The sequence below is a fragment of the Vidua chalybeata genome, chromosome 6 (assembly GCF_026979565.1).
Source record: "Vidua chalybeata isolate OUT-0048 chromosome 6, bVidCha1 merged haplotype, whole genome shotgun sequence".
In the NCBI taxonomy this organism is placed as follows: Eukaryota; Metazoa; Chordata; class Aves; order Passeriformes; family Viduidae; genus Vidua; species Vidua chalybeata.
In genome coordinates this window covers 39,425,299-39,449,534 of record NC_071535.1, presented here as the reverse complement: position 1 = coordinate 39,449,534, position 24,236 = coordinate 39,425,299, and the positions used below count along the sequence as shown (strand labels likewise).

The 24,236-nt window shown below is 37.0% G+C and overlaps 1 protein-coding gene across 1 annotated transcript in view; it reads left to right on the top strand.

The window, feature by feature from the left end:
• MYBPC3 (myosin binding protein C3) overlaps nucleotides 1–19,877 on the top strand; it is a 61,270-nt gene extending 41,393 nt beyond the window's left edge. The window contains exons 26-35 of the mRNA XM_053945335.1: nucleotides 1,514–1,648; nucleotides 2,826–2,993; nucleotides 4,288–4,376; nucleotides 9,270–9,465; nucleotides 13,855–13,994; nucleotides 14,753–14,912; nucleotides 15,508–15,644; nucleotides 18,093–18,279; nucleotides 19,208–19,250; nucleotides 19,710–19,877. Of these exons, the coding sequence (XP_053801310.1) occupies nucleotides 1,514–1,648; nucleotides 2,826–2,993; nucleotides 4,288–4,376; nucleotides 9,270–9,465; nucleotides 13,855–13,994; nucleotides 14,753–14,912; nucleotides 15,508–15,644; nucleotides 18,093–18,279; nucleotides 19,208–19,218 (1,223 nt within the window). The 3' untranslated portion in view covers nucleotides 19,219–19,250; nucleotides 19,710–19,877. The remainder of the gene's footprint in view (nucleotides 1–1,513; nucleotides 1,649–2,825; nucleotides 2,994–4,287; nucleotides 4,377–9,269; nucleotides 9,466–13,854; nucleotides 13,995–14,752; nucleotides 14,913–15,507; nucleotides 15,645–18,092; nucleotides 18,280–19,207; nucleotides 19,251–19,709) is intronic.
• The last annotated feature ends 4,359 nt before the right edge of the window (nucleotides 19,878–24,236 follow it).

Genomic DNA, 24,236 nt, shown 5'->3' with positions numbered 1-24,236 from the left:
AAGCCTGCCTGCTAAGACTTTTAGGGAGAAGACACACAGAAATACAAATAGCTGGAGATTAAAATGACTAGAGTTTCTAAATCTACAAATAATAGTGAAGGGGGACAGCCTGCTGACGGAGATAATGTAAAAGCAGATGATGCAGTGAAGGAGTCAGAAAGGAAGGCTGAACTGCAAGAAGGGTCTCTTGATTCTGGATTTCAAACTCAAAACGGCTGGTCTGCAACAAAAGAGGTCAAACAAGAACCATCAAGTGGAGCTACTGAAAAAAAAGGTCCAAAGTTTTCATGGGATAGGCAGAGTTTTACTTGATTAAGGATAAAGTTCACACTTACTTCTTCAGAGAAGAGGTTTGGGGTTTTGATCGTGCACTGTGTGGTTGTGTATGCTCCCAGTTGCATTTGCCTCCTGTGTGCTGTCCTTGCTATGATGTGAATACAAAAATTTTTGACAGTTACAGAAATTAAATTAGGTGGGTTTTTTTGTTTGTTTTTGGTTTTTTTTTTTTTTTTTTTTACAATAACTTTGGGAACAAAGACTGATTTCAATTTGTACCACAGTATGTGATCCTGTATTTAACTTACCTTGTAAAATCTATTATGTATATTCAGTAGATGTTCAGTTTATAATACACATATATACAGATTATGCCAAACAGAATCATTAACACAATTGTTTTTATGGGATGTATACTAAATTTTATGGTCCTACACCCTAAATGTTATTTTGAAAAAGTTGTTTTCTGTTTGCTTTTTGGTATCAATTATTTCACAGTAACATTTATGTGTATTTTGAATCCTCTAGTAAGGGCTTTTCTTGATTATTTTTAAATTAGTAGAAAATAGTCATGATGCAGAAGACTGAATTTAGCTAGTGGTCTTTCTGAACTGTGGGTTTATAAAAAGTCATGACACACCTGTTCTGAAGAAATATGAAAAAGCTGTATCTAAATCAAAAATTTTCATCCCCAAAATATTTTTCTTAAGTATGTCTCTGTTACAAATCAGAAGTAGTGTTTCTGTAAACATGTAGTCATAACTTCTGGTTCTTTTTTTCACTGTGTGAGTGAAGTCAAATTCAGCCACTGTCAGTTTGCTCCTCTGGCCATGCAAATTTTGTCCAGTTACAACCAGGGTGTAAGTACAGAATAGAAAAGTACAGAATATAAAAGGTACGTATTTTCATTTCTAAACTTCTTCACAGACTTATGATGACAATTTGACTCTCTTCTACAAGTCTTCTTTTTTCAGCAGTTTTTCTCATAAGGGAGCATATGTGAATAGGAACTATTTTTTTAACCTCTTGTTCCTCATCCTATTAGAGAAATCTTATGCTCTGCTTTTATCAAATGATGTAATAGGTGTTACACTTTACAACTGAGCTTCAGGTAGATTTCTTTTATTAATATAGACAGTGTACATAAATCAGTGGTTAATCACTCCTTGTATAACCTTTGAATTCTCATAGTTGTATTGCTATTTCTCAGAATCTACTTGTCTATATTTCCTTACAGCTCCTCCAAGTGAACCAACCCACTTCACAGTGGAGGATGTTTCTGACAGCACTGTTTCCTTGAAGTGGAGGCCCCCTGAGCGGATTGGAGCTGGGGGATTAGATGGTTACATGGTGGAATACTGCAAAGATGGATGTAAGTAAGCATGAGTACTAGGCAGCAGCAACAGAGCATTTCAAAAATGCTACAATTGCAATACACAATACCAACAACCTAACCATGTCCAGTATGATCAAATTTTAACTCTAATCAATGCCTACCATCCTTGCCAACCATCACCATACTCACTACATTGTGACTATAAAACCATGGAAGTCACATCCATAATGTCATTTTCACAATCATCATAAGCTTTAATAAACATAAGTAGTACAAAAATATCATTACTGTTCTATAGTCACTACTATACTTCTGTATCATTCATGAATTGCAGATTCCTTAAAACAAATAAAATAACATCAGTCAAACTTTAAAGTAACCATTACCTTACCTCATTTAATACTATTACTGGTGATAAAGAGTGTAACAGCACCATATCAACAAAATTCAATGTTCTGTGATGCTACAACATAATATTTATATCATAAAAGTCCAAGAACAAATTTGTAGTTACTTCAATATTGACATTTTCCCTGACACTAGGCTTGATTGCCAAGTAATCTAAACTAGGGGGTTTACAGGGGATAATTTATGCAGAAATAATTTACAGTCTTTAATGTGACATCACTATAGAATTACCAGAATCTCTATGTCATTGTCAGAGCAGAATGATTTTATCTGTCGTATTTCTGTGCTTTATAACAAGGAATCACTAAGAATTCTGTTCTAGTGTGTCAACTGAGAATTAAACAATACATTCCAACAGTTATGTGCTCTATTATTGTTTTCAGCATATGTGGTTCTCACTGATCTGTTTGGGCAGCCATAGAAGGTATATTTACTCCAAAAAAAATTAAATTAAGGTTTCACTTTCTTGTTAAAGCTACTTCCAAAATTCTCCCCATTCTCATGTAGTAAAAAATGTCAAGAAATCCCACAGCTCTAAGCTCTATAAAACAAAATGCCAAAGGTACTACCCAAAGATGATTTCTTTATCCTTAGCTATTTTGAGTTGCAAAGTGTAGAGATTGCTTAACTCCACATGTAAACATATCTCCTTGATCCAGAGTTCTTCTTCCAACTTATTTTATTCCCTTTTAAATATGGTGTTGTAACTTGAGTTCATTTTACCCTAATAGAAATTTACTTTCAATTGCAAACAAGGCATCAGTTTGGAAAAATAATGTGTTTTTGCAATATGCAAATTATGTAGCTACAGAATGGATTCCTGCTCTTCCTGGCCTAACTGAGCGCACATCTGCACTGATTAAAGATCTGGTCACGGGGGACAAACTTTATTTCCGTATCAAGGCTGTAAACCTGGCTGGTGAGAGTGGAGCAGCAACAATAAAAGAGCCTGTTACTGTTCAAGAGATCCTGCGTGAGTATCTATACTGAATAAATCTTACTCATTTATTTCCCCTGGCCAAAATTCTGCCTTTATCTGAGAATAACACATAAACTGCTCTTCCACTTTGATTAGGTGCCCAGTGTCTTCTGACTCTGAGAACATCTCTACAACACCCAGGTCTTATATTTGTAAAGCATAGCTCTTAAAATAAAATTCTAATTCTTACTTTCAAAATATGGACATTTCACCTCTTGCAATGGCACTTTCAGCATTTAAGAAACATCTATTTAATATTTACCTCTCTGCTTGAAAAGCTGCTATATTACTGCAAAATGACTGTGTTGGCTATGGCAAGAGATCTATTTACTTCATTGTCGCAGATTATTAATTACCACCCTGGGTATCACACAACAGCAGTAGATTAAAATTCATTTGACTGGAGTCCAAAAGACATCAAGAGCTGGTAATAGTGGATTCCTCAACCTTGGCTCACACGAAGTGTCTGCCAGAGTCTCACTGGAAGTAAATTGAGCCAATGTACATAAAGCAAAATTTAATGCATCTCAATACCAAATGGTCATAATGGTCATGAAGATAGATACTCCAACTGTATGTTAAGAAATTCCTTCTGTAAATAATAGGGAAAAGACTAAGGATAAAAGGAGAGCCTAGAAAGCTTTCTAGTGAGGTAGAGGAAAGCAGAGACTAGATGAAAAAAGCATGCAGTAAGTAAGGTCCTTATTTGTTAGTGAAAAATTAGATGCTACAAAGAGATTCCACTACATCCACCTTGAAGAAAGAACTGCAGCTGAATGAGTGTAGCAAGATAAAGGAATCCATCAGTTGCTGTGCTTTCTGAGTATGTCCATAAATACCTCCCAGTGGCAATTTACAAGGTGCTGCAGTATCAATATAGCAATAGATAATAATAATCTATAATCACCCTTTTACTCCAATACATCCCTTGTCCCATTCTTTCTACTGAACTGAAGAATTCCTCCAAAGAAACAAAGTCCATATAAAAGAATCACATCCAACAGAAGTCACCCAAGATTTTAGATTTTAGATGCGACACATTTTCATAATGCTGCTGTCACTGAAAACATGCTCAGATGTAAATATATAACTGAGACTTAATGTTAACTTTTTATCCAGTAGACAAATACATTTGAAACTACTGAGAGACTGAGCTAGTCCCTAGAAGCATAAACAGTGTTTCCACAATTTTCTTATGCTTAAAATTATCCATTGCCTTATTTTTGCTATAAATAATGTTGCATATTATCAAAAGTTTTGCATTTAGTGTACTAATGCTTAACTGCAGAGCGTCCCAAATTCTGGCTGCCACGCCACCTCAGACAGACTCTGGTGAAGAAAGTGGGTGAGACAATCAATATTGTGATCCCTTTTCAGGTATGTATCAGCTTCTATTTTGTCATGGTTATTTATGATTACTTACTTAAAGCAGTTTCCCTAATGCAAGTTCCCACTGCTTCACTGCTTAAGCAGAATTACACAAGAATGGCTGATGATTCATTAAACACTCTTGAAAATTTGAGAAGGGGAGGGAATCACTTTTTTTCAGTAATTTTTTTTTTTATGATCAGAGTTTCTTCCTTAATCCAACCTTTTGGGGAAAAAGAAAAAAGTGGTCTAAGTAAATGCCAGCCCATTTCTGCTTACTGAGCACAGGAGGCACCTTAGAGAGAAAGCAGACAGAAGTGTAAGACTCCAACTAATTGCTCTTCTGGAACCAAGGCATATGATGCCACTGGGCAATTTCTTTGGCAAAAGTGTGTATGTTAATTTCTGAAAGGCTGACTGCAAAAATCAGAGTTTGCACATAAACAGAAGACCCCAGCTGGCCCTGGGATGCAGAACCTGAGTGTGTGTACAAAGACCTGCCTGGGCATTACTGTGCATGAAGGTATAAAAACCAGAGCATGCTGGAAGATTGTCAAGGGTGCGTGTATGTAACTACATTTCACTAAGGCATGCACAAAATTGCTAAAATATACACAAAGATTGGCCTGACCAGTTACCTCATCTTGGTATTTTCTAGAGCAGTACAGACAACTATCTGACCATTTTTAAAACCCTACATGCCTTTTTTCAATAGAGTGCAAAAATTAGTGTTTGTAAGGAAATGGTTTTCTAAGGGAGAAATAGCAAGAGAAATTGTAAATTACAGACTCTGGCTCTGACACAGATATCCTCACTAATAACAGATATATCACTTAATCAAGTCTTCAGTTAAAATTTCAAAACACTGAAATTTCTCTACAGTCCAGGATTGACATTTATAGAAATGTAATCCTGTTATTAGTGAAGAGCTTTGAAATTCTCATATGAAAGATGCTGGAGATATACAAAACATTTTTTTCAACAAGGAATAAAAATATGCACATATCACCTGTATTTTGTTTGAGCAGCACCAGCAGAAAAAAAAATATTAGAGCAAAATTTATGTAAACTTAAAGGTACATGTCTTTTTGCACTATGGTTACTGGGTCACATGAAAAGTTGCTTTTTTCACTGAGATACATCTGATTAGTACACAATTCCACATCCATGAATGGATAATTTTCTTGAATTGCATGCTTGAATTATTTCAGCATAATCATAAGGCATTTTTTTCTTTCACATTTCTTATCTCCAAAATTGTTAAAATTACTTTTTTACTGACGTCTAGCCGCACACAAAATTCAAGATTTGTACATCTGTTATTTCTGAGTTATGTAATTATTTTTAAAAATCCCTAAAATAAACAGATATTTTTCCTGCTTTGACGTCCAAGTTGAAGAAAAATTGCACAAATTTGACAAGCTGTCCTATAAGCAGGGGAATAAAATTTAGCATTTTAGAGATTTGTGTCTTGCGTCCCCTTGTGCTGGTTTTGACTGGGCAGTTAATTTTCTTCATGGAAGTTACTATGGGGTCATGTTCTGAATTAGTGCTGGAAAGAGTATTGATCATTTTGGGGTGTTTTAGCTGTTGCTGAGAGCAGTGCATACACAGAGTCAAGGCCTTCTCTGCTCCCCACAAGACTCTGCCATGACACCCCCATATCACCACTGTCCCAGCATATGCAGCATCTCCTCTGCTGAGAGCAGCCCCACTGCAATATTCCCAGAGATTTGCCAGTTCTGTGCCCTCCTCCCCAGCTGACACATCCTCAGTTCCCTGGCCAGGGTAAGTGCATCTGGCAACTAATCCAGAGCTTCACTTAATCCTGCCTCATCATTCAGCTGTTGCCAAACAAAAGAGTTAAAAGACTGAGCTTTCCCTGACTTCTCTTAGTGGGGACACTAAGTGAGGTTTTGGCATTTCACCCTGTCATCAATTTTCCACACTGCACTAAGCTAATCTTGGAGATTTCAAGTGCTCTGTCAAATTTGCCCAAAGTGAACCAACTGATTGAAAACTGATTTGAGTAGCTGATAAATCATGTGCTGGTATAAGCTCTTGTTTCCTAAAGGGTAAGGCTAATAAAAAATGCTAAAATCTATCCAGCAACACCAGATTTTACTCTGAGAACAAAGCCAGAAGACTTTAATTCAAGAAGCATTTCTTTGAGTTAATTAAATTTGTCATCGTGTTGAATTGCAGTTCTCACAGTATTAAGAATTGTGGCTATAGCTATTTAGAATGTGTAATGCTGGCGACCTTTCAAAAAAAGCAAATCAAAAAGAACTTTTCCCTTCACATTTTGAAAAACTTTAAGTCACTGGCCATTTATGTTGCAGAAGAAGACTCCAAGTAAATACAGAATCTAGTACCTAGTGGAGTGGAAGTCAGTGTCTTTTACTGTTTACAGTCTTTGTGCAACCTTTCCAGTGACCTCTGTGGTCATTACAGTAAAATTCTGTGAAATACACTGTCAAGGTATCCTGGGTTTAATGCTACTGGCAGATCTATTTAAACCTTTAGACCAAAATGTCCAGAAAAGAAAGTAAAACATTGTTACCAACCTTTTTTCTGTTTTGTGCGTTAAGCAGGTGGAACATTCTAGTGAAAGGAAGAGAATCAACACATTTTTGCTTCAAAATTAACTATGTGGCACATGATTGGAAGGGTATTATGTGCTACTAGTGGATAAAACTCACAGTAGTACTGAGCAGTCTTTTTGTCCATCATGTATGTGTGAATATAGATATCTAAGAGCATTTAAATTTATTCTTCCCTGGCTGTGAACTCCCTAAGTTTCTCTGGTGCTATTTAGCTACCCTGTCACTCACTGTTCTCTCTCAGATTATCTATTACACATTGCAGAAATCTAATCCTCTGACATATGTATTAGGAACATGCTTTCTATCTGATTATGCTTTTCACAGTCTATAAATATAAGAGTATATGAAAACCAACACTTTGAACACTTGCAATCTTTCACTGGCTCTCACAGCACCTCAAAAAAGGAGGAGCTGTGAGTGAACGTATCTGATCAACCACACTAGAACACCAGCAGCAACAATCTAATCAGTGTGAAAACCTGCCAAGTATTTGTCTTGACAAAGTAGAAATATAATTAATGCCCATAGAACTATACTATTTAGGCAGATTATTTTTATTTTGAAAGCATTCCCTAGCCAAATTTTTCAAGGAGAATCTTCATATCACTTTAAAATATAGGCATATGTGGGAAGTAAAACAGAGTTAGTTCTTGGCCTGTTCACCAATAATAAGACACAGATATGGAAAATAAAACACAAAACAACCCAAACCCTTTCACTTATTCCAGAATTTCTACTATACATTCCAGCTGAAGAGAGGAAGCCATTTCTTGCTCTAACAGGTTTTTGTGAGGGTACTCTGAAATGAGACCAGGGTACAGGTACACTAGGACAGGACAAAACTCTCTTGAATCTATTCTTTCAGCGCTGCAGACCTGAGGTGCTCTTAACTATGCTCCTTGGCAGAAAGCTGAAAGAAAATAATTTACCAGAGAGAGAGAACGGGAGATCCAAAACCATTGCTCATTCAAGGGGTATATATCAGCCCTGATGTAAAATAAACTACAATACACCTGATGAGTTAGAGGAAAGAGCATCAATGAACAAATAGCAATTTCTAGGTGTTTGAGACATCCTTTAAGTATAATTTTTTACAGATCTTGGCCTGACTCTTATAAAAGATGAAGTTTTTTTCCTAATACCACTGAAAAAAAAAAGATGGTACACAGACCTTCTGACCAAATACCAGAAAAACCTGAAATAAAGGTGTAGCAATGCACAAAGATTCATTATTATTCTGTCTACCTTTAGGCACCAAAACCAAGAGTCTGAGCATCTTGATCTCCCTCTGTAGGCTAAGGGAAGAGATACAGTCTTTCAAAGTGAGAGAGAGTCTTTCCAGTGGCTTGAGGAACCTTCCAGAGCTGCTTTCTGTGCTCTTTACTGGAGGCAGTGTTCCCATTTCAGTTCTTTAGGCTCCAGTTCAAGGCAGCCTGAGCACAGCTGGCTGATGGCCTGCAAGGTCCCACTTTCCCTCCCCACCCATCTGAACTACTCCAGCCCTGTGCTGCACTGTTTCACCTTGGCAATCTGGCAGAAACTAAAAAAACCCCACTGAGTTATTTTCTGTTGGATTAAATATTAATACACCTAATTAATATGTTATAGCTATTTTCTGTTTTCTTGGGATTCCCTGTTTGGAGTAGCACTCCAATAACTTTTGAAGAATTAAATAGTACTTGCCATTTTTCTTGGAAATGGCCGGATGAGAGTGGTGCACACCACTGATATCTCACTGATTCCACAATGCCATTCTCCATGGCTGTAGCAACACTGACTGCTTAGGTTGACAGTCACCAAAATAATTTTCCGGTGAGGAAAGAATTATACAGTAAATTTCACATCCCAAGACTGCAAGGTGACAATAATTTTTCAAAATACCTTCAAAATGCCTGGGGACAGAGCATCAAATGTTTTAAGAAAGGGAGAAGAAGGGGAGCAGAGCTAATAAAGTCCTCAAGTGTGTAAGAGTTCTGCTAATAGCAATCAGAACAAGTCAGATCACCTGTTGGCTTCACTGATGTGCCTGGGAAAGAGTACCGGACCAGCACAAGTATAGTATTTCTGGATTTGTTCTCAGTATCATTTCAATCTCTTACTAAATGGCATCCTCAGAGCATGGTGCCATTAAACCACACAGATGGTAGCACATATTTGTCTGGAAGAAAAGAGAAATTGTAAATTATGTATGGAGTATCCTATCTCAACTCTGTGTATTATATTAAGCTTTCTAGATTTATTGCTAAGAGAAAAATGGAAATACTAAAGCCTTAACATTTTTTTTTTCTCTATTTAGGGTAAACCAAGACCCAAAATCACTTGGCTGAAAGATGGTCAAACTCTAGACTCCAAAGATGTGGGAATTCGGAACAGCAGCACGGACACCATCCTTTTCATCAGAAAAGCAGAGCTTCATCACTCAGGAGCATATGAAGTCACTCTTCAGATAGAAAACATGTCTGATAAAGTTGCAATAACAATACAAATCATAGGTAAGACCCTGACAACATCAGAATTAAGCAGATCATACAAAACTAAATAATGGCCAGACTGAGGCAACCCAAAGATCCAACTAGTCAGAATCCCTTCTCTTTCAATGGTTGCTTGCAGATGTTAGGGCTGGAGTGTGACCTTATTTTCCTACTTCATTTTCCCATCTTGAAATCATCTGTGTCCTAAAGACCTTCAGAGTGTGAGGGATATTCTTTGTGTTCCATAGCTCTTTAGTGATCTTTTTCTTGCCTAATTTTATCCAGTCTGTATTTTAATCCAGGTCTAGTTTGAGAATCCAAGCATCCTTTTATAAAGAATTTCATTTTAAGTACATATACCTATTTGTTTTGATTTGAGTCTGTTTACTGACAATTTCATTTGACATCCATACAGTTTTGTATCAGAAAAAAACACGAATAATCATTCAGCTTTTCCATGTTACTCACGATTTTATAGTCTTCAGTTCCACTCGCCTCAGTTAACTTTCTCATTTTTACTCTCTTCATTTTGATTATTTTCAAAGAGATGCCATTCCATATCTTTGATTATCCTTATCAATCTCCTTTCTATCACTCTGAGAGAGATAGAATTTCAGAGTTCTGGTGTTCTTAGGCATAGCCATATTGTACTCAAGGGAGGAAATATGAATCTTGGAATGGATGTACTCCTACATGGGGTTTTTTCATTAGATAAGGATAGGAAGATAAAATCATTGCTGTATATACCTCTACATTTCCAAAAATTAGAAGGCATATTCCTGTGAATTTGAAAAATTCACATTTAAAGCTTTACTCTTTTAAGAATGTCCACTTAGTCTGGGGCTTATTCTCTATTATACAATTTCCAGTCTTTTTTCTAATGTCATTTTAAAGGAATGCGTTGCCAAAGTTTCCATAAATTCTGTTGGGACTATGTGAGAGATATTCTGAGATCTTGCCTATTCAGATTTCATTAATGTTTACCCATGGCTTTTCTATTTCTCCTCATTACCATTCTTTTTAACATTCTTGATAACTGTTTTTATTTCTCTTTCCCCACACTTTCACACTGTTATCCCACTGTTATCTTCCAGTGTGTCAGTACATTTTTAGCATATGTGTTTTGGCTCAACACCTAATATTTTGGAATTTAAAATGCTGACTTTGCTCCGCTTAAAGTTTTATTAATTATGTTGGCAGAATGGGTATGCAATGGTGCCAACAGCAAACAAGAATGGCATAAAAATTGGAGCAAATATGTCTTAATACCAGCAGCTGCTTCTGCTCAAGAGGATGACTGCAGTTCTGCAAGAGCAAAATAAGTAAATGGTAGCTAAAAAAAAATAATCCCAAGAGTGCCCAGAGAAGGTGTGGATGCTCCATGCCTGGTGGTGTTCAGGGCCAGGCTGGATGGGGCTCTGAGCAGTCTGGTCTGCTGGAAGGTGTCCCTGCCCACGGCACGGGCTGGAACTGAAAGATCTTTGATGTCCCTTCCAACCCAAACCATTCTCTGACCCTATGACTCAGGTAAAGGGGAGTAGTGCACCCTACACTCTAAATTATCTTTCTAAAGCTGGTTAGTGACTCTTGATTCTGGCCATTGCTCTTAGGCCATAGCACCAAGTATCTTCTGCCAGTTGTTTGGTACTGTAGAAAGTCACAAAAACACATCCATCTACCATTGCCAGAGAGTTATACCATACAGAAAATGAATGACTGAAGAAAAGAACTACTCTTATCACACAGGTAAGAGTTGGAGGACAATCATTAATTTTGTACTTCTCGGGCAGTTTGGTCAAATGAATGGGAATACATCTCATTTAATTCATGACCAAGAAGAGAAAGGACTTGTAACATATGCAGATACTTCTGCAACCAGGGCATCTACTCTGATTCTTGATTCTGTTATTCTGTCATCAGAACTACCTCTTCTCAATTCTGTTAACTGCACTTTTTGTTCCCCAGATTTTATACTCTCTTGGCATGACAGAAATATGGGCGATTCAGGCACTCTTTCTACACTCCTAGTGGTGCTTTAGGTGCTATAGAACAGCAGGCTGAAAAGCCTGGCTTTCAGAGACACCACAAGTCAGTCATTGATCTTTTGAGGTGTCTTCTCATCAGCTAACTTCCCTTGGCAAAAGTCTCCTTGATGAAGAAGTAATGCTTGTGTTTTCAGCACCTATCTTTTTTGGGGGGAAGGCAAGAGTGCAGGTAGCCAAAAGCTCTGCTGCGGTGATGAGCCAGGTCAGCTCCAAACAAGAGGAAACAAGTCTGTTACTGCCATCACCTTCCCTCCTTGCCAAAACAGTTGTTGCCATTTACTCTACAGATCCAAAAAATATGCACTTTTTCTATGGGAATACAGTATTTATTAAAGACGTTTAGAAAGTTCTAAGATAATGAAAATATCTCCAATCTCTGGAGAATGTGGTTCCCTCAACTTCTTTCACCCTCTACATGACTCAATAAATTATGTCTTTCATCATGACTTCTATTGACTGAAGCAAACCTCAGTTCTATATTTTTTTAACAGGAATTCATTCTTTTTCTCATTATGTATTATTTGAAAATATAAATTATAACTTATCTTTGAAAGATAATTCATACTTTAGCTCTTCTTCCCATTGTATAAATTTCATTAGTTTGCAATACTCCTCAGCTGAGCTTTTGCTGAGGGCAAGACAGAATACTTCCTCAGAATATAAATCCCCACTCTGACACAGTGCCCTACAAAGGAGAATAACTTGGGTCAGAAGCATCAGTAAGTGTAACTTTTCCCATTCGCTATCCACAAACTAGAGATGTACTGGTTATTACTGAGAAAGAAATATTCTACCATTCTACAAGGAAATTTTGGATAGATCTTCTTGCTGATTGCATTATCCCACTGAACCACAAAGATCGAGAACATAAAAACCCATGTAGCAAATTTATCCATCTCTGCCTTTTTTAAGGTTCTTGACAAATATGCAGACAGGTGTGTAGTATGAAAAATTCTCCTCTTAAATCAGAATAGATTCATTTATTTCTGTATAATGAAGATACATATGTAACAAAACAAATTGCATTTTTTTTCTTCTAAGTTGTGATTCAAGTTGACAACAAATGCATTTCCACATCCCCAAAAGAAATGTTGTTCATTTGACATCATATTGCCATTCCCCACTTCAGAAACAGAGAAGAAAATGTAAGAAGGCTTTGCCTGGTTGGTGGCTGCTGAGAAACACAGAAGATGGCAGGTTTTTTCTCTGAAATGCTAGTGTAAGATAGGCAGAAAGAGGATGATAAATTGAATGAGAGCCATGCATTCCATATCCCTTATCAGACATCATGCAGTCTTCTAGTAGGCACCACTTTGAAGGAGGACAGTAGGGGTCAAATCTAATTATAAAGCAGTTTTCAATTCCAAAGTTTGTCAGTGAAAAGAGAATTAGAACATTATGCTTTGATGTAGAAAGTCACAGTTCCCCTAATAACAAAGGCTGATTTATTACTGGTTTGCGTATCCTTCTTTAAGGAAATAAATGACAAGCCGCCTCTAATTACATTCCTCTGTGCTTTGCTCCTCTCAAACCTACATCCATCAGATTCTTACCATTTACTTCATTTTTCCAGCTTAGCTACACAATGGAGAGACAGTTTCCCTTCAGCTGCCTAGAATGATCTTGAACTATTTTTCACTCAACAACAAGATGAACTATCCAGCTGTCCCCAGCAGGCCCCATAACTGGGTGCAACAATCGAACATCAAAAAGGCGAACTGGTGTCCTCAAATTAAAAAAGACAGAAATATTATTTAATAAATCTAATCTAAATCTTACAGCATTTGACTAAACAACATGGTATATGTTGCTTTTCTCTATATTTCCATGCATCTTAAAAAGGACACAGATTTCTCTATCTCTTTGAGATTCTAGTTATACAGAGAAATCACTGAGTGGGCAAGCTAACAAGCACTGAGCCAAGAGGGAAAAAGTGTATTCCCAAATGGCTGGCCTTCCTCTGCTGGAAGGCACATACCCCATTGCCCTGGTTGTTATAGCAATGTAGATAAATGGCCAAGAAATTGCACTGAGGTAACAAAGTAAGTAATAAAACTGCAGTTAAAAAGTTAATAACATCTGTTCAAACAACACAAACTTCTTATTCAATTTTAAAGATGTTACTAATTCTAGTGTGTTTTCTATTTCTCTATAGGATTCAGGTGCCTCAAAAGAATATTCAAAGGGTATTTGAAAATTTCCCAATTTTCTTGTTTACAGTTTTAACTTTACATTAACGAAGTATGTTGCTATCAAATGTTATAGATTGCTATCAGGTTCTAATTTTTTTCCCCTGCATGGGGAAATGACAAAACTCTTGGATATTGAACTAAAAGCTAAGGTTTTTCTTATGTCTCCTCTGCAGACAAGCCTGGTCCTCCTCAGAATATAAAGCTTGTAGATGTTTGGGGATTTAATGCAGCCCTGGAGTGGACACCTCCCCAAGATGATGGCAATGCTCAGATCTTGGGCTACACAGTTCAGAAAGCTGACAAAAAAACAATGGTAAGAACTTGGCTGGGTCTGTGGCTCAGAAGGGAGTTAAAAGAGCACCTGCTCTGGGAACATAGAGACTTGAGGGAAATGACTGAGTTCATTACACTCATTTGTGTGTCCAAGGTGTCCTGTGGCACCTCAGAGGCAATTAAACATTGAAAAATAGAATCTAAAAAACCCCCAAAAGGTGAAAGATTAAATTAAATGCTCAGCAGAAAATGGAAGAGATCAAGCCTGTGCAATCTCAGGTGGTGACTGCATAGACAGCTCTCCTTAGAAGATGGAATTATACTTTTTATTTGCCATTATATTTTTCATAAATGCAGCAAAAAAATTGAAGGGGAGGGAGGCAGTTAGATTTGAAGTGAGATGCTAGGCATACCAGGGTACGTACTGGGAGAGGTATGTATGCCTGTCAAACTGGAAAATATCTTTCTCATGGAAGACCCCATTAGCAGTCACATTCTGAGTACACATCTTGTACCAGATCCCCCAGATAAGAGTATGGCTAAAATATGGTAGGGAGTTGAGGGAATTTTTTTCTCTAAATGAAAACATTCATATGCCTATCACACTGCCAGAATATACAAATCAGAAAATATATCAGCTGATCTTCACAGGAAGCAACATAATATTAATTTCACAGGTTAGTGTTAAATACCTGTCTGCCTATCTTTTCCTTGTAGCAAAAAAATTCTCTCCATACCAGAAGTAGCACCAGTCTGACCTCTCATAACATCTTTCTAAACAGTACAGTCTTGTTACAGGAATGGTACACAGTTTTCGATCACTATCGTCGCACAAACTGTATTGTGTCAGACCTGATTATGGGAAATGATTATTTTTTTCGAATCTTCAGTGAAAATTTGTGTGGATTGAGTGAAACTGCTGCAACCACCAAAAATCCTGCCCATATCCAAAAAACAGGTAACATATTCTTCAAACCAAAGATCACAAAAGCCACTAAGTACCAGAAGTAATACACTGGCAAATGGAAAATACAGTTTTACTAGCTGCACCCCTAAAGATATTTTCATTATTTAGTATCTAGCACTTATAAAGAATTTTAGCATCAAGAGCCTTTATCTAGGAAGATCTGTACTAATACAAATGTTAATTAAAAAATATTTAATCACACAGTCTTCTTAAACTATATTGTCTGAAGCAAATAATACAGCAAGGGAATTATATTTATATTTTGGGGTTAAAAGTTGAAGATGTCTGTGGTGAAGACTGTCTCTGCACACATATGGCTGTCATATTTTTAACAGAAGCTGAAAACCCGTGACTGCCGGAACCTTTTACCTTAACTAACACATTAAACATGAGATGTGTTTTAGAATGAAATGTATTTAAAGACCTTTTTATATCACAAATGCCAAAAGCTTTGAAGTTTCTTAAAACCATACAGACAAAATAAATGATGATAGATTGATAGATTGATGATAGATGATGATGGATTGTACATATGTCAGCTGAACTGCCAACACAGTTCTTACTATTTTGTCTCTTTGAACTGCAGGCACCACTTATAAACCCCCTTGTTACAAAGAACACGACTTCTCCGAAGCTCCTAAATTCACCCACCCTTTGGTGAACCGCTCTGTGATTGCAGGATACAACACCACACTCAGCTGTGCTGTCAGAGGAATCCCCAAGGTACACGCCACCACTGTCACTCAGATTGCTGTTGCACCAAGGCAAGAATTCCTGCCAGCTCAGGGTGGCTGAGAGTGGCATGGCTGTAGAAAGGAGCAGCAGAGACCACCCGGTCACGTCCCACCACGCTCACACCCGAGGCTGCAGAGAGGGGAGCGAGCATTCGGGTGGGTCCATGCACAGCCGGGGGGCAACACAGTGAAGGGGACAGAGGGAAGGGCACTCACTGCTCGTGGTGACACCACACCACTGGAAATGTACCAGCTCTGCACAAAACCTGCTCACTGGAGAAGCTAAACAACGACAAAATGATCTGCTCACAATCTATACTTCGCTCTCTTCAGACTTTGAAGGAAACAGCAGCTGAATGTCATTTACTGTTCCACTAAACAAATGACACAGAGGAACAGCAGGTTTATGCATCCACATAAGTTTTTGACAGTCTGAGCTATTTTGCAAAACTAAGTAGATTAAGGCCTGGTCTCATGTGAAGTTTTTTTGTGGGGTTTTTGTTGGTTTGGTTTTTTAATCTAACAGGAATATTTTCTCATTCTAAATATATTTATTAAAGTCCCATCAAAGGGTGCATACAGATGTACTATTTTGTTAATCGGGAACAAGCAGTTAAAACTGTATCAGCTAGGAGCTAAATTTAGACTTCTCAGAAAAGGGAAATTTTTGTCTGCAGTGAAGGAATTTACCATATTATGACATAATCTTGTACTAAATTTAAATTAGTACAATCCCTTCACGTCTGGCTGCTTCTTTTCAGCTTCTTTCACTACCTCATACCTGTGAAAGGATCTGATTGCTACAGAGCAAAACATGCAACAATCAGTACAAATTTTAAAAAATCATTTGTTGCAGTCCATTGGATGAAGAAGGAACTCCAGACAAAACTCAAAAGTCAAAAGGAAGCATATCCATGTAAACAGCTTCAAAAAAACAACAGCATTACAGAATAAACACCAGCAACTGTAGGCAAAATCCATCTTCCAGTAGCTGCCTCAGCTTAGAAATGACAGTGTTATTGACAATATTCCCTCTTGGTTAACTGACATTTTTGTGCATCTGCATCCACTTCATTCTGTTTCCATGGTTTTAAGAAGATTCTTTAAAAACCTTCTCAATTTTACAGCTGTTCTTGTGCAGTAATGGAAGGCCTTGGAATGCAGACATGCTAGCTCCTCCTTCACATTAGCCTGAAGGATCTAAGTAGTCCTCAACCCTCAGTACACCTAATGCTCTTAAGCAGCTTTTCCAGATATGTTTTTGTACTTCCATTGCCCAAATTAACCTCGATAAAATGGTTCAGTACCTGCAGCAGTACTCTGCAAAAGCTCTCATTACCTTATGTGGATAAAAAATTCCCAGTTCTTAATAACTGTAGATTCTCAAGCACACCTCAGGATGATCTGTATGGCATGGAAAAGTTACCACTGCAAGCAGAGACATTACTCATGCCCTGCCAGTAATGAATTATAGTAAGAGAAATATACCCAGAAAGATAAAGCGGCTATAGAGAAACAAGGAAAAAATGTTAAGGCAGGAAAAATTCCAGCAGAGATCTGTAAAGAAAATTAAGCAAGTGGCAGGTAGGGTGCACTGGATTGATATAACACAGGTCAAAGACAAAAGTGATTCAGTAGATTTGAATGCACTCTAAAAACAGTGCAGTAGTTTTGGGGTTTATGGATGAAGAAACAGAAGATATTAATTCTGAAAGAAAAACAGATAAAGGTAAAGCTTGGTTTTCTATTCTTTAAAGACTTTCTTCACTGTATGTACTAATAAGCTAGAAATAAACAAAAGCAGAATATCAGATTTTTCATTTTCAATATTTCATTTATAAAAATTAAAGGCACATTTTCAGGTACTGAAAACAAAACATAAAAGCTTGAACTGATACAGAAGCAACCACTTCATTCCATAGTGGAAGCAACAGGAACTTCATTTTTGAATTCCTGAAGTTTCTAAAGATATGCTAGAGGGTTTGGAAAATCCTCTCCTGGACCAAACCTTGCCATCCTAATTTGGCTACTAAGCATCTGTGGACTTTTACGACACTTCTGTTCTAATAATCTGTGGCATATACTTGTAGCATTCAAATACATTTTAGTAAGCACAACTAAATAACTCCTAAATGAATGAATTTGTAGACAATTAATAGGGATTGGGGTTTTTTCTTTAAATTGCAATAAAACAGGGCAAAAAACTACATTTTCTATATGCTATTTTTGAGTTAACAAAAATACTGAACTTTGAATTATTGGTTTCATGAATTTGTACTGAATGAGATGTTCCTTGAAAAATTATTAACAGTTCTTTGTAAATAGTCCTCATAATACTATTTAACTTTTGATGGCTACATTGAGGCTGCAAGATCAGGTGTAAATCTTCCATTCTCTACCTTCTGTTTTAAAAATCTTCTTTTTTTTTGTTCTTCAGCCAAAGATATTCTGGTTCAAAAACAAAATGGATCTCTCTGGGGATGCCAAGTACCGCATGTTCAGTAAGCAGGGGGTGTTGACCCTGGAGATCCGAAAACCCACTCCCTTTGACGGAGGCATTTACACCTGCAAAGCTGTGAATGAATGTGGTGAAGCTGAAATAGAGTGCAGGCTGGATGTCAGAGGTAATCAGATGAATCCTATGGATAACCCCAACACAGCAATGAGGAGAGAGTAATGGGTAGTTAAAAGGAAATTAAATCATTGTTCCCCTTTATCTATCCCTGATTTTTTGGGTGGTATATAAAAAGTTTGTTAATTACGTGCATCAGCAAGATTGTTTTTTCATTCTGAAGCGTTACGCTAGAATTAGGTTACCTGCTAGGTAATACATGTCTGATGGCGTACAATTATTGCACTTCTGACTTCCTATTTCTAGAGGAGATACTTAGCAGTGGAAGGGAGGTCGATCTACAACCACTGCATTGAGGATAACTTCATTAGACTTCGTGTTTATTCTATAACCGGAGGTTTTAAATCAAGTCATTGGCTATTAGACATATGTAAAAGGTAGTGCATGCTACATCGCAAACATTTTTTGAACAGTAACAAATTATTTTGGTTGTCAAAAGGACCAGGAACAAAAGTCACATGTTTATAACACAATATAAAATATCAATTGTTAAATATTTTTTTGTAAAGCTGCCAGCAAAGTGTCTATTTATCAATACAAATGTATGTAGCATTACTTTAAGAGCTCAACCCAGCAAGAGCTGCAGAAGTGACCTACATAACAGTAATTGATAGAAATACATTTTCAGCACAGCAAGCCTGAAGGTATTTCTACACAGCAGTTGAATATTTGACTCAGTGCTAAATCAGGAATGTGCATACAGGACACCTTGCAGTGCTGGGTGCCAATACCCTCAGGGCTCACAGATTAATTTTATCATCATCTGAAGCTTGCTTTAGGAACATTAAATCTTCTTAGAATCATCAGATAAAAGCAACTAGTAGAGAGCGTCCATATTTCACTTTCAGAACCAAGTCTCAATTTGAAATTAGCATTCTTTAATGTCTGATAATATCTTGAACTTTTTTTTCTTTCTCCAGCACCTCAGTAAAACTCTGAATCTCAGTTGATCTGCAAGTCAAGGTAAGAATAAAAATAATTCAGCTAGATGAAGGAGCAATGGCTGTTTGGTCAGATCTATGAATAAACAACCATTAAATATTCATGGTAGAGACTTTTTAGAATGTTTATAATGTTGGTGGGGATATGTGTTTGTTTAGATTTCTGTTTGTTTTTTCAATAGTCAGTATTTCATGGGTCTCCACCTTTAATATACTGTGCGATTGTAAAAATCTGTAATAACAGAATACTTGGTTGTCATTTTTTCTTAATTCACTACAAGCACTCCCTCTAAGAGACTGTTATTTATTAAAGTAGGGCCAACTAATATCAATAACCTTGCTTCAACAAAGAAAGTATACTTAACATTTAAATGCATCTAGATTTGTAACGTACATTTTAGACTTTAAAAGCATGAAGTAGTATAATAGCAATCAGGTAATGTATTTGACAATAAATCCTTCTTCCCATTTTCTGTCTCAGTATTAGAGTGGAACTTGAAAAGAAGAAAAGTGAAGAGATTAATGAAACATAAATTCTGGTCATTTAGGAGTCCTGCTCATCTTAGAAGTCACGTAATACACATGTACAAGGAGGCAGCAGTGTTCTGTATTGTCCTGCTTACTCGGTGTGTTTTCAGACAATATTTCCTCTTTTCATATATCTGTCATAGTTAGATTGCCCTTGCCTCCACATGAAGAAATTGAAAGAAATCAAGATAAAACGTTTCCCCCATTACATACATAAAATATATTTTTAAAAAATAGTAAAATTATGTAAAACTGAAAAAACCCTAGTCGTTTCCTAATGTCTGAAACAAGCATAAATCCCCCAATTCTACAGTTCACTCCATTTTCTCTTTGCAGAACTCTGACATTCTTCATAAGAAACAAGTAGCTCAGAATAATGAAGCAGTAAGATATTATTTACAGTATATAATCATTATACTTGTCTCTGTACAGCAGAATGTAACTCTCATTCCTACTGTTCTTGCTGTCAGTGACTGCTTGAAATATCCACTGCTGTGCTTTCGAGCAGAACTGTGTCCAAACTACACCACTTGGGAACCACTGGCTATAGCTACTGTTCTCCTTTTTATAGAAAATAATTCCTTTGTCCTAGTGAAATAATTCCTTTGTCCTAGTGAAAACACTACTTGTTTTCTAGCTTTTAAAAAGATACCAGCATAGAATTCCAGTTATTAGATGTTTTTTTCTACCAATCAGAGACATCACATGAATCTACAAGGATAATTTTGCATGTCAGAAGAAACAGTAAAAATTCTAGCAAGGGAGACTATTTGCATGTAAATAAAAAACTTTAAAGCAGAAGCTTGGAATTAATGCAATAAACTCACTGTCATAACTCTTCCTGAAGGTTTGTGAAAGGCTATGAGTGATATGTAGGCATTTTTGCAGATGATTTTGTCTAAGCAAATGACACAATAGCATTTCTAGCTTCTCACCTACAAGTTTGAAGAGTAGGCTTTTTTCTGCACTAGTTGATAGTTTCTGGCTGGGAAGTACATTTTAATGAACACAGTGCAGGAGTCAGCAGGAAGATTATATTAATCCAGGCAGCATTGCCTTTTGGAAGAAGCTACACAAGGGAACTGAAGTAGCACTCCTCCCCTGCCTCCAACGTGCCACTTGGGATGGCAAAGCATAGCTGACACAGCGTGTTAGTTTTATTAACCAGATGTATTAATGCATCTTCATAATAAAAGCACTGATGGTCATGAGATGTGTATTTTAATTATTTCATTATGGTACCAGAACAAAAAAGGATACCCTCTAAAACCAAAGCAAACTTATTCCAGGTTAACACTTGTCTGTTGCACATTGTTGTTATTCAACAAATAAATAAAATTTAAAAAGGAAAATATGCAGCCAAGTTTACATTGTTTTGTGCTTACATTTTCTGAGCAATGCTATTATTTATTTTAAAAAGGCACATACCACAAATAAAAGACAGAGATTATCCATATTCTTAAGAACCTGTGACCAGAATGCAGTGGACCAAGAAGGACATCCCAGCATCTGTGGGACAAAGCATATTGCAAAGCAGTGACTGAATTGCAAGAGTTGGAGCCTAATTCCATGGGCCTTCTAAGAATGTTGCACTTGAAAAACACAAATTAGTTTTGATTTCCAAAGCTTCCAATGACAATGAGTCAAATGCAAATCCAAAGCATTAACAAAAGAGTAGCACTAACTCTAGCTAGGTTTTTAAAAGTCTTCATAAAAATGAGAATTCTGAGTTCCAAACACTAACCACTCCTCACACTGAGAAGAGGAAAAGGGGGAAGGTGCACCTGCAAAGTCTCAATTTCCTGTAATTATTTCAAGAAAGGTCTTCAGAAAATGGTAGGTGTTTATTGATGTTTTGCCAGCATATACTATTGTTCTTTATCTGTTCAGAGGCTGACACAGATCCTAAAAGTAGAGTTGCCCATTAATTCCATGCTGGTAATAAATAAATTATTAAGTAAATAACCTTCATTCCAATCTGATTAAAACTATATACACTGAGAAACTTCTCCCAGACCTACCTGGTTAAGAACAACAAAGTATCTCCCAGATTTTCCCCCCTCACACATGAAAGACTACTTGATGAAAGACAGTTTACACTATCATTTCCTGGGTGAGATCTACTCTGATGTAAAATCAGCCTTATCTCTAAATTTCATGGCAAATATTCTTGCCTTGCAGTTGTTTAGTAGTTAGAAGTTAGAAGTGTGCAAGGTTTGTTCAATAGTAAAAGAAAGAATTAATATAGGGCATAAAATCTAAAATTTTCTACCTAGCAGCATTCTCTTTCAGCACATTAAATGCCTTTTACTTTCAAAACCAGCGGTCCTACTGAAGTGCTTCCAGTAGTTTCTCCATCAAGACAAAAAATCTGTTATTGCTCCAGTGAAAAGACCCTTCCATATGAAAAATATATGTAACTTCAACAAACATAACCTCTTTAGGCTAATTATTTCTATCCAGTTGGATGTGAAACTGACTGTAAGTTTTGATGCTTCCACAATTTCCATTTAAATCCTATCAATTGAGGCTGCTGGCTGCCTGTTCAGTGTTTACATGCCCTTCCTTCAGACTATGAACTACATACCTGACAGAGATACTTGGATGCTTTGGATTAACCTATGTAAGACTCATTTGAAGCACAGGGGTGTTGCAGAGCATTACTAAAGCCCAGTGCTTCACTTCAGGTAAGAAACATCAACTCTAAAATATTATGACAGGAAAAAGCACTTCCAGTACTCCTACCAGCCCAGTTCTCTCAGGGTGGCATTACCTGCCAAACAAGCCCTCTGCTGACACTTTAGCCTAGGACAGCACACGCTCCACACCACAGCATCAATTCTTTTGTTTCAGCACTGTTGTGTAAATACTCTAAGTAAACAATATTTACTTGCTCCTGGCAATGAGAAGCTTCATGTAATACACTTCATAAAAGCCACCAGCAGGAATTAAACTGTCAAATGCAAACAAACCTTATCTGAGCACCTTGTTTCCCTGAGATTGCCTTAGTCCTCAGATCCTGACCCTTATTCTGTGAGCAAATAATAACAGCAAAAGGAGTTAATGACTGCCCATTACTTCTTAAAATAACAAAGAAAAGGGCCAAAGAGCTCTCACGTGCTGCAGCACCAGCTCTCCCCTTCAGTGCCAGGAGCCCCCCCACCCACTTGTCAGCTCTTGTTGTGAGAGATTATTGCTCAGGGATGCAAGCCCTGAAGAAAACCTCTTCAAACTGTGGTGTGAGCCTAGCAGATTAAGGTAAAGTTGCTGGGTTTCCTCCTTTTCCTCTTCAGCAGGCTTATACAGAAGCTGTCAAAGGCTGTGTGGGAGTTACCGGATGGTCCCCCATGGAGATAATTCTTTTTTCCTATTAACAAATAACAAGTGGGTCAGTTGAAGCTAAAGAAGGAAATTACAGTTATGTCCACACAGCAGTCATGACAGTGACTGTTTGGCAGAGCTTCTCAGGTTGCAGCCTCTTCTGTATTCTGCTATCATAGACCCACAACTATTACTTTAAAACTAGCAGGCTTATCTGTGGTGACACCTGCAGAATAAAAGTGTTGTTTCTTTCCTGAGCCTTAGTTTTCTGACTGGTTAATAAAAATCTCAGGAGTATTTCATCCCCAAGTCGCTGAAAATCCAAGAATATGTTCTAGCACTAAAGCTATTCTTGCAGAAAGGGTGCCAACTCCTCATATATATTCCATACCATCCAAAAAGCAGGTGAATACTTGTGTGTCCAAGGAAGGGTAACCTGTGTAATAAGAAGCTATGTTTCCATCAGTGTATGTTGTCACCAATGTTTCCATGACCTAGGTGATCTAGATGACCTTCAAAGGTCCCTTTCAACCCAAACTGTTCTATTATTCTATTATTCTTAAGCAGCTTTGCTGCCTAAGCTACAACACTTACGTAATATAGTGGGGTAAAATGCAAATTAAATTTATTCTATCCCAACAGAATGTTTATGAAAAGTGCCTCACCTGTCTTGAGATTATCTTCCTCTTCCTCTCTGTAAGACAGAACAGTTATCTTTATCAACTTCTTCAGTTTTTTCTAGGCTTACTATATCAAATTATATAAAAAATTCAGTTCTACTTGTTGAAAATTACAGTGAGAGATCAAGACGTTTCTATATATTATTTTAACAAATTTTTCAGTGCAGGACATGCCAGACATGTAAAGATAGCCTCAGAACATCTCACCTGCAGGTTTCATTCCTTATGAGAAAGGATTATTGTTCTAGCTATTTCAAGAGAGATCTACAATTGAGTAGAATGAATCAAAACACAAGAAAATATTATTTGGTAGAACTTTTCCTTAGTTGAATCATGCAATGGCCATTCAAAGGACAGTAGCAAGAGAAAAGAAATTTTCTGGAAGTCATAACAATTATTTATGTTGCTTTGATTACAGATTTCCTTTGAAACAAAATCCTTGTATGTATTTAGGAGAGAAGTTTGTCACTAACATTTCG